This window comes from Aythya fuligula, chromosome 10 (genome assembly GCF_009819795.1).
Source record: "Aythya fuligula isolate bAytFul2 chromosome 10, bAytFul2.pri, whole genome shotgun sequence".
NCBI lineage: Eukaryota > Metazoa > Chordata > Aves > Anseriformes > Anatidae > Aythya > Aythya fuligula.
Window position 1 is genome coordinate 6,402,420 of NC_045568.1, and position 10,976 is coordinate 6,413,395.

Below are 10,976 nucleotides of genomic sequence, written 5' to 3' on the forward strand. Positions count from 1 at the left end.
AGGCCCTGAATGAAAGGGCTTGGTCCCTACAAATGAGGCCCTGGGCCTGCAAACTGAGGGTTTAGATGATCAGAAGAAGACTTGGGATGCCAAGTGGAGGTTCTGGAGCTTGAAAAGAAGGCTTTGGAGCCTAGAGAGGAAACACGGGGGCCTCCTAATGAGGCTTTGAACACTTAAAATGGGGATGGAGAGATAAAGGGAAGGAGGGAGGGGAGGGAGGGAGGGAGGGGGAGCGTGGGCGGGCCTGGTCGTCAAGGTGAGGCTTTAGACCTGGACCCTGGGCCTTTGGAGTCTCTGGCTTACGGCCTGTACCCTACTGTGATGCTTTGGTCCCTCCAAATGGATGTTAGGACCCTTAATGGAAGCTTTCAGCCCTCAAATTGAGGCTGTTGTATATGGAGTGGTAATTTGTGTTGAGAAAATGGTTGATATTAATAAAGAAGGGGAGATTTGGGAGTGTGGCCATGGGGGTCGGCAAGCCCCCTGGTTGATGATAACATCAGACTCTTAAGGATGAGGCCATTGTTAGGAGGAATATAAAAGAGTAGAGTGGAAACAAAGAAGAGTGATTCAGGAGACTCCATGCAATCTCAGGTTGCTTGTTCTCCAGCCGTTAAGGCATGGAAGTTTCTAGGCGTTTGCCGTTGCTGTTATATTCAAAGTCCTTTGACCAATGAACAGTTGTTTTGAAAATGACTGCTGTGGGGAGAAGGGTATAAGAGGGTTGCCTGTCCTCAAGATGAAAAAAAAAAGGGGGCAACACGATGTGATGAAGTTACATGTATGTCATCAATAAAGAAACAGAAAGAAGGAATGAAAAGGATCAGGCTGGCAGAACAGAGACTAGGACGGGAACAGGCACTTCGATCGCCTCATGAAGATAGGCTCGGCCAAACTCAGCAAACCGCTCAGAGAAGCTCCTACAGAAAGTCGCTGGAAATTGGCGCACCGGAACTGGAGAGAAGCTCGAGCTGAGAGAAGTGGAGCCACGCACACAACTGCCCCTCGCTGCTAAGCAGCTGCGCAGTATGGGGAATCATACGTCCTTGGAAACAAAGACTGTCCTGGTAACCTTACAGCTTATTGTCCTTATTAACAATCGGACTGTTTATGAGCCTGAAACGTGGGACCAAACTGAGGTCAAGGTGTGGGACTCTGCAACTAAAAACGACAAGGTTGTGGCGGGATTGCTCGGCACCTGGTGAGCAGTCTCTGAGGCCTTAAAGAGCCGTGTGGGACCACAGTCAGACACGTGTGGTTTGCCAGACAGTGAGGGAGCTGCGGGCTCCTTCACTGATCCTTCTGCTACGCCATGGGCCCCTCTGCTGCTACAGCCATCGAAGGCTTTGGCTGTTCCGCCCCCTGGTGACCTGAACGTGCCTTTTGACCCAGGCCCTATTGGCCTTGAAAAGATCATAGAATCATAGAATCATAGAATATCCTGAGTTGGAAGGTACCCTTAAGGATCATCAAGTCCAACTCTTGACACCGCACAGGTCTACCCAAAAGTTCAGACCATGTGACTAAGTGCACAGTCCAATCTCTTCTTAAATTCGGACAGGCTCGGTGCAGTGACCACTTCCCTGGGGAGCCTGTTCCAGTGTGCAACCACCCTCTCTGTGAAGAACCCCCTCCTGATGTCAAGCCTAAATTTCCCCTGCCTCAGCTTAACCCAGTTCCCACGGGTCCTGTCACTGGTGTTAATGGAGAAAAGGTCTCCTGCCTCTCGACACCCCCTTACGAGGAAGTTGTAGACTGTGATGAGGTCTCCCCTCAGCCTCCTCTTCTCCAGGCTGAACAGGCCCAGTGACCTCAGCCGTTCTTCATACGTCTTCCCCTCCAGGCCTTTCACCATCTTCGTAGCCCTCCTCTGGACACTCTCCAACAGTTTCATGTCCTTTTTATACTGTGGTGCCCAGAACTGCACACAGTACTCAAGGTGAGGCCGCACCAGTGCAGAGTAGAGCGGGACAATCACCTCCCTTGACCTACTAGCGATGCCGTGCTTGATGCACCCCAGGACACGGTTGGCCCTCCTGGCTGCCAGGGCACACTGCTGGCTCATATTCAACTTGCCGTCTACCACGACCCCCAGATCCCTCTCTTCTAGGCTGCTCTCCAGCGTCTCATCGCCCAGTCTGTACGTGCAGCCAGGGTTTCCGCATCCCAGGTGCAGGACCCGGCACTTGCTCTTATTGAACTTCATGCGGTTGGTGATCGCCCAGCTCTCCAACCTATCCAGATCCCTCTGCAAGGCCTTTCCACCCTCATTCGAGTCCACAACTCCTCCAAGTTTGGTGTCATCAGCAAACTTGCTCAAAATACCTTCTATTCCTACATCCAGATCGTTTATAAAAATATTGAAAAGTACCGGCCCTAAAATGGAGCCTTGAGGGACCCCACTGGTGACCGCCCGCCAGCCTGACGCAGCTCCATTTACCATAACCCTTTGGGCCCTGCCTGTTAGCCAATTACTCACCCATCGTATGATGTTTTTATTTAGCTGTATGGTGGACATTTTGTCCAGTAGGATCCTATGGGAAACCGTGTCAAAAGCCTTGCTGAAGTCCAAAAAAATCACATCAGCTGGTTTCCATTGGTCCACCATACGGGTGATCTTATCATAAAAGGAAATCAGGTTAGTTAGGCAGGACCTACCCTTCACAAACCCATGCTGGCTGGGACCAATGACTGCTTTGTCCCCCAGGTGCACCTCAATAAGTTCGAGAACCATCTTCTCCATGATTTTACCAGGCACTGACGTGAGACTGACAGGCCTGTAATTGCTAGGGTCTTCTTTCTGACCCTTCTTGAAAATCAGCACAACATTTGCCAGCTTCCAGTCTACCGGGACCTCTCCAAATTCCCAGGATCGTTGAAAAATAATTGAGAGAGGTTCCGCGATGACGTCCGCCAGCTCTTTCAGCACCCGGGGGTGAATCCCATCCGGACCCATGGACTTGTAGGGATCCAGGTGGAGTAGCAAATCCCGCACACGTTCAGGGTCGGTTGGGAGTTTGTCATCCCCACCGTCCCGGTCCTCCAGCTCAGGGCACCCTGGGTCCCGAAGCCCATCATCAGCATTGAAGACAGAGGCAAAGAAGGCGTTAAGCGTCTCTGCTTTGCCTATGTCATTGTCTGTGAGGAGACCTTCCCTATCAAGGAGCGGCCCTATGTATTCTTTAGTTCTCCTTTTTCCATTCACATATCTAAAAAAACCCTTTTTATTTTCTCTCACAGACACAGCCAGCTTCAACTCTAGGTGTGCTTTGGCCACACGAACTTTCTCCCTACAAACACGAACAGCATCCCTGTATTCTTTCCATGACACCTGGCCCTCCTTCCAGTAGCGAAACACTCTCTGTTTCCACCTAATCTCCATTAGAACGTTCCTGGTCAGCCACGCCGGCCTCCTGCCCCGCCTGCCTGACTTGCGATATTTAGGAATTGCCTGATCTTGTGCTTCTAGGAGGCATCGCTTAAAGAGTGACCAGCACTGGTGGACATCGAGGCCTTCAAGAGCAGTTTCCCAGGGGACCTTGCTGACTAGTTCCCTGAGCAGCCTGAAGTCCGCTTTCCCCATATCTAGGGATGAGGTTTTGGTGGCACTTTTCCTTCTGTCACTGTAAATTTTGAACTCAACCACTTCATGGTCGCTATGACCGAGGCGGCCACCAATCACCACATCTCCCACCAGACCCTCTCTGTTTTCTAGCAACAGGTCTAGGAGGGCACCTTTCCTAGTTGGCTCCGTTAGCACCTGCACCAAGAAGTTATCATCTAGGTGCTTCATGAACCTCCTGGACTTGCTCGTGTCAGCCGTGTGGCACTCCCAGTTAACGTCTGGCAAGTTGAAGTCCCTCATAAGGACAAGGGGAGTTAATCTCGAGGCCTCTCTTAGTTCTGTAAAGAATAATTTATCGGCGCTATCGTCCTGGCCAGGCGGTCTGTAATAGACTCCCACAACGACATCCCCTTTATTCGTTCGTCCCAGAGGCTCTCAACTTTGCCATTGCCGACCTGAAGTTCCACACAGTCCAGCCCCTGCTTCACATACATCGCCACCCCACCACCTCGCCTACCCTGCCTGTCCCTCCTGAAGAGCCTGTAACCATCTATCGCAACACCCCAGTCAGATGGACATGCTTTTCTTCGATCCGGGAAGAACGGGATACATAAGCCCTGAAGACCGAGTTGCTTGACAATTTAAAGCGAGACATATTGTTCAAAAGGGATGGAAAATGGAGACTTGTTTGTAATCAAGAAAAGGAATGGAAAATGGAGCCTGTTCAGTCCTGGAACTTAAAGGATTCTTTGTTCCCTTTCCTGATCGTACATATGTATAGGCATACTTGGGTTTAGTATGTAAAAGCAATGTTCTGTATATTTAGAATGTTTGATGTTCATGTGTGTGTGTTGGTGGAGCGTGGACTCTCCGCACACCCAGTGCTGTTTACTTGCCTTTTATACCTTTTATAAATATTCTTTTATTAATATTACTAAATTCAGATTGAGTTGAGACTTCATTTATAACACGGTGCAACCGAGGGCCCAAAAAAATAAGACATTGTGCCCTGAAATTGAAAGCCTGGGCCAGAAAAGTGAGGGTGTAAGCACTAAGAAGCCAGTTTTGTCTCCTGAGAGCAGTCTTAAGGCCCTGAACAAAAGGGCTTGGTCCCTACAAATGAGGCCCTGCAAACTGAGGGTTTAGATGATGAGAAGAAGACTTGGGATGCCAAGTGGAGATTCTGGAGCTTGAAAAGAAGGCTTTGGAGCCTAGAGAGGAAACACCAGGGGTCTAATGGGGGGGAGGGAAGGGAGGCAGGGGGATATGGCTCAGTTGTGCAAGTGAGGCTGAAGCCGACACGCGCGTGTGATCTCTCCGCACAGATGGGATTGGCAGCAAGCTTTATTGTGATGGTGGCTGGGACCTGGGGCCACGACGTCGGGCTGGAGCACGGCTGCTCCTGCGGCGTTGTTCAGGCCGGCTGTAGGGATTTGGGGCCCGACGTTGTAACCGGGAGCGGCTTCGCGTCCGGACTGGCCCGGCGTGGCTGGAGTGGCTGCTGCATTCAGGCACCGAGGAATCGCTGGAGGACCCCGATGCCGTTTCGCTATCAGAGCTGCTGCTGCTGCTGCTGCTGCTCTGAGAACAGGGGGATGCAGCACGTCTGCTCCCACGCTGTCTCCGGGGCCGGCTCTGGGCATCTGTGGCCTGACGTAATGGGGAGCGGCTTCTTGCCCGGGCTCGCCCCCGCTGGCTGGTGGGGTATCTGTCTTCGGGCACCATGGAGTGCCTGAAGGTACGTGGTGCTGCTTCGCGATTAGCAGCACTGGTCTCGTGGTGTCCTCGGGGCTGGTTAAAGGTTTCTGGTGCCCACATTACATGTTGGTTCCTCCTTCGCAATCTGTGCCACATTCTGTCAGTCACCAGGATACCTTGTAATGGCCACAGTGTTGCTGGGCTGCTTCTGTCCATGCCAGCATCGCTGTCGGAGGAGCGCCGATGGGTGCCTTCAGCAGCACGATTGCTCCCACGCCGTCTTCGGGTCTGCCTCTGGGTATTTGGAGCCCGATGTTGTAACGGGGAGCGGCTTCTTCTCTGGGGTTGCCCCCGCTGGCTGGAGGATCGTCGCCGTTTACGTCTTGGGGATCCACTGGGGGACCCCGATGCCGCCTGCCTGGGAGATCGGGTGGTGCTGCTGTTCCCAGCACTGGTCTGTGGTGTATGGCTGCTCCTTTGGCGTCTTTGGGGCTGGCTCTGGGCATCTGTGGCCTGATGTTCCAGCGGTGAGCGGCTTCTTCTCTGGGGTCGCCCCCGCTGGCTGGTGGGACGTCTGCCTTCGGGCACCAAGGAGTGATCAGAGGTTCCTGGTGCCCTCCGTCTGGCCAAGCTGGGGGTGCTGCTCTCAGCGCTGGGTTCTGCAGCACGGCTCGTCCTGCGGCTTCTTCCAGGATCATTACAGGTGTCCTGGGCCTGACGTACAGGTTGGCAGATTGTCCTCTCTTCTGTTCCTGGCCTTCCACTCTCAGTCCCCTGGGAGCTGTGGGATGGCCCTGGTGCTGCCTGGCTGCTGCTGCTGCTGAGGCTGCTGCTTTCGGGTGCTGGGGAGCCATGGGAGGGCCCCAGAGCCTCTGCAGTGGAGGTGCTAGAGCTGGCGAGCCCCTGGTTGGCACTGGAGGCTGTAAGAGGAGGCAGGAAGGTGAGTGGGATGGACTTCCAGACCCACGGCAGTAGAGGCTCTGATCCGTCCTGGGTCAGAGACACTCTGGCAAGGCTGCCCTGAGCCCCTGCAGCCCAGCAGCATGCGGCCTGTGCGTCTTACCGTTGTCCACGCCAGCACAGCTGGCGCACTCCCAGGTGCCTGCGCTGTCGGTCAAGTTGGAGCAGCGCCGGTGGGTGCCTTCGGCAGCACAGGAGCGGCACAGGAGCAGCTGCCAGGGCCTGGGGAAGAAGCAAAGGGTTGTGGGTGTGAGGACAAAGCGTCTGAGGCAGGGAGTGGCTGGCACATCCCTTCTGCTCTGTCCTGCCTCCCCCAGCCTGCAGTGATGCTGAGGTCCCATGCAGAGCCCCAGATGGCTGCTGAGGAAACTCACCCCTGTCCCTCCGCCCGCTCCCTGCCTTGTGGGTAAAGGCATTCGCTGGCATCACAGTGCCGGTGCCTCTCACGCTGTGATGCAAAGGCGTCGTTGTCCTCCCAGGCTGGTACTCTGCAAGAGAAGGGATGAAATTGTCCATTCCCTGGCTGTGCACAGCGGTTGGGCCCTCGTGTCTCAAGAGCAGGGTAGAGGGATACCAACCTGACTGGGATTCGGATCCCCATGTTGGACATCTCTGCACAAAAATTCAACCTGTCTCTGCAGATGGGGCACTGGAAGCAGACAATGCCTGCGCACACGGCATGTCCCTGCAGCAGGAACACAGGTGGTGAGCGGTGAGCGGGCCCTGGTGCTGCTGAGCAGCTGCCGTGCCCGCAGGGTGAGGGGAGGGCTCCTACCTGGATGCAGCGCCGATGGAACCAGGCGTGATTGCAGGCTGGGCACACCATGGTGTGGTAGGACGTGCTGTCCCCCACAGGGTCCATGCAGATGATGCAGGTGGTGCCCTGCTCTGGAGCTGCCTGCGCTGCCTGGTGTGGGCGGTGCTCTGAGCAGAAGGACCTGGCGGGGAGAGGGAAGGGAAGGGCAAGGTGAGAAGTGCTGGGCCCGCCGCGGTTGTGGCGAGGAGGGCAGAGGAACGTGAAGGAGCCCCAGGCCCGTCCAGGCTCTGGCGCTGCCTCTGGCTCTGCCAGGCTGCTGGGAAGCATCACCGTGGGGTCCCCTCTTGCTTGGCTGGTGCCGGCAGCCCTTACCTGTACCGCCCGAAGTAATGGGTGACGCATTCTCCCTCTGAGGCGCAGGGGAGATGGAAGCAGCGTTCACAGCCTGTCACCATGCAGGTGATGCTGGCCCCTCGCTCGCCACAGACGAAGCATTGCTGAAGAGAACACAACAGCCCCATTAGCAGCAGGCTCGATGCCGCCACCGCTGGCCCCACACCCCTGGGCAGGGCAGGGCACAGGGTGCAGGGCACACTCTGCAGACCCGCCTGGTGGACAAGGCTCGTCTGCCAGAGCAGCAGTTTGTCCCGGAGCAGGTTGGAAAGGCCGGGATTGCTTCCCTGGGGTCCAGGCTAAGCTTGCGGGAGCATCTCCTGGCACAAACCTCCCTGTTCCTGTCAGGTCCTCACCTTCTCGGATGCCTGCCTGATTGTGCGCCGTACATCCTCTGTTAAAATTCCTGCAGTTCCCTGTCTTATGCGTTCACGCCGATAAAGGCCATTTGCAAAAAGCTATAGAAGAGAAAAGAGCAGGATCTCATTAGGAGTCACAGTTGAAGAGACCGTCCCTGGTGGGATGTTGACAGGACCCCTGGGGGAACTCACCATGCAATATAAGTGGGCACAGAGCCCATCCCTTTCGTATGTTTGGCCGCAGACATTCACGTCGACATCTACCCGGCCACACAGCATGCATGCTGGAGGAGAGAGAGAAAATGGCTCAGCCATTGAGCACCTTTGCGGGGCCAGGTGTCCCTGAGGGACTGTCCCCAAGGGCCTGATCTGTCCCTGGCTGATGGGCAGGGCCAGAGGCTGTGGAGGGGAAGGGGCCCAGCAGGCACAAGGGTCCCAGCAGGCACCCACAGCCCGACCTGGGTCCCCCCTGCCAAGGAGCAGAGGGGCCCTGCTGAGAAAAGGGATACTTTTCTCTCACCTCGCTCCCTCGAGTCGGGAGCATTCTCGTTCATGTCAGACATGGTGCACTTCGACAGTGAGCACTTGGAGAGTCCCTGCCTCAGCGGTGCCGGGGTTTCTCCTGCACACACTCCTCTGCACCTTCCAGTGCACCTTCCAGTGCAACTGCACCTTCCAGTGCAACTGGGGGCCCTAAAAAATAAGGCGTTGTGCCCTGAAAATGACAGCCTGGGCCAGAAAAGTGAGGGTGTAAGCAAAAAGAAACCAGTTTTGTCTCCTGAGAGCAGTCTTAAGGCCCTGAATGAAAGGGCTTGGTCCCTACAAATGAGGCCCTGGGCCTGCAAACTGAGGGTTTAGATGATCAGAAGAAGACTTGGGATGCCAAGTGGAGGTTCTGGAGCTTGAAAAGAAGGCTTTGGAGCCTAGAGAGGAAACACGGGGGCCTCCTAATGAGGCTTTGAACACTTAAAATGGGGATGGAGAGATAAAGGGAAGGAGGGAGGGAGGGAGGGAGGGAGGGGGAGCGTGGGCGGGCCTGGTCGTCAAGGTGAGGCTTTAGACCTGGACCCTGGGCCTTTGGAGTCTCTGGCTTACGGCCTGTACCCTACTGTGATGCTTTGGTCCCTCCAAATGGATGTTAGGACCCTTAATGGAAGCTTTCAGCCCTCAAATTGAGGCTGTTGTATATGGAGTGGTAATTTGTGTTGAGAAAATGGTTGATATTAATAAAGAAGGGGGAGATTTGGGAGTGTGGCCATGGGGGTCGGCAAGCCCCCTGGTTGATGATAACATCAGACTCTTAAGGATGAGGCCATTGTTAGGAGGAATATAAAAGAGTAGAGTGGAAACAAAGAAGAGTGATTCAGGAGACTCCATGCAATCTCAGGTTGCTTGTTCTCCAGCCGTTAAGGCATGGAAGTTTCTAGGCGTTTGCCGTTGCTGTTATATTCAAAGTCCTTTGACCAATGAACAGTTGTTTTGAAAATGACTGCTGTGGGGAGAAGGGTATAAGAGGGTTGCCTGTCCTCAAGATGAAAAAAAAAGGGGGCAACACGATGTGATGAAGTTACATGTATGTCATCAATAAAGAAACAGAAAGAAGGAATGAAAAGGATCAGGCTGGCAGAACAGAGACTAGGACGGGAACAGGCACTTCGATCGCCTCATGAAGATAGGCTCGGCCAAACTCAGCAAACCGCTCAGAGAAGCTCCTACAGAAAGTCGCTGGAAATTGGCGCACCGGAACTGGAGAGAAGCTCGAGCTGAGAGAAGTGGAGCCACGCACACAACTGCCCCTCGCTGCTAAGCAGCTGCGCAGTATGGGGAATCATACGTCCTTGGAAACAAAGACTGTCCTGGTAACCTTACAGCTTATTGTCCTTATTAACAATCGGACTGTTTATGAGCCTGAAACGTGGGACCAAACTGAGGTCAAGGTGTGGGACTCTGCAACTAAAAACGACAAGGTTGTGGCGGGATTGCTCGGCACCTGGTGAGCAGTCTCTGAGGCCTTAAAGAGCCGTGTGGGACCACAGTCAGACACGTGTGGTTTGCCAGACAGTGAGGGAGCTGCGGGCTCCTTCACTGATCCTTCTGCTACGCCATGGGCCCCTCTGCTGCTACAGCCATCGAAGGCTTTGGCTGTTCCGCCCCCTGGTGACCTGAACGTGCCTTTTGACCCAGGCCCTATTGGCCTTGAAAAGATCATAGAATCATAGAATCATAGAATATCCTGAGTTGGAAGGTACCCTTAAGGATCATCAAGTCCAACTCTTGACACCGCACAGGTCTACCCAAAAGTTCAGACCATGTGACTAAGTGCACAGTCCAATCTCTTCTTAAATTCGGACAGGCTCGGTGCAGTGACCACTTCCCTGGGGAGCCTGTTCCAGTGTGCAACCACCCTCTCTGTGAAGAACCCCCTCCTGATGTCAAGCCTAAATTTCCCCTGCCTCAGCTTAACCCAGTTCCCACGGGTCCTGTCACTGGTGTTAATGGAGAAAAGGTCTCCTGCCTCTCGACACCCCCTTACGAGGAAGTTGTAGACTGTGATGAGGTCTCCCCTCAGCCTCCTCTTCTCCAGGCTGAACAGGCCCAGTGACCTCAGCCGTTCTTCATACGTCTTCCCCTCCAGGCCTTTCACCATCTTCGTAGCCCTCCTCTGGACACTCTCCAACAGTTTCATGTCCTTTTTATACTGTGGTGCCCAGAACTGCACACAGTACTCAAGGTGAGGCCGCACCAGTGCAGAGTAGAGCGGGACAATCACCTCCCTTGACCTACTAGCGATGCCGTGCTTGATGCACCCCAGGACACGGTTGGCCCTCCTGGCTGCCAGGGCACACTGCTGGCTCATATTCAACTTGCCGTCTACCACGACCCCCAGATCCCTCTCTTCTAGGCTGCTCTCCAGCGTCTCATCGCCCAGTCTGTACGTGCAGCCAGGGTTTCCGCATCCCAGGTGCAGGACCCGGCACTTGCTCTTATTGAACTTCATGCGGTTGGTGATCGCCCAGCTCTCCAACCTATCCAGATCCCTCTGCAAGGCCTTTCCACCCTCATTCGAGTCCACGACTCCTCCAAGTTTGGTGTCATCAGCAAACTTGCTCAAAATACCTTCTATTCCTACATCCAGATCGTTTATAAAAATATTGAAAAGTACCGGCCCTAAAATGGAGCCTTGAGGGACCCCACTGGTGACCGCCCGCCAGCCTGACGCAGCTCCATTTACCATAACCCTTTG

At 54.4% G+C, this 10,976-nt stretch overlaps 1 protein-coding gene across 1 annotated transcript; it reads right to left on the reverse strand.

The window, feature by feature from the left end:
• Window positions 1–613: 613 nt before the first annotated feature.
• Window positions 614–8,295, reverse strand: LOC116493087 (PHD finger protein 7-like). Its single transcript, XM_032194229.1, has 9 exons — window positions 8,253–8,295; window positions 7,925–8,016; window positions 7,730–7,831; window positions 7,353–7,477; window positions 6,999–7,161; window positions 6,802–6,908; window positions 6,598–6,711; window positions 6,327–6,445; window positions 614–699 (listed from the first exon to the last, which is right to left on the reverse strand). The coding sequence occupies exons 1-9, from the start codon at window positions 8,293–8,295 to the stop codon at window positions 614–616; spliced, it is 951 nt and encodes a 316-aa protein (XP_032050120.1).
• Window positions 8,296–10,976: the final 2,681 nt, after the last annotated feature.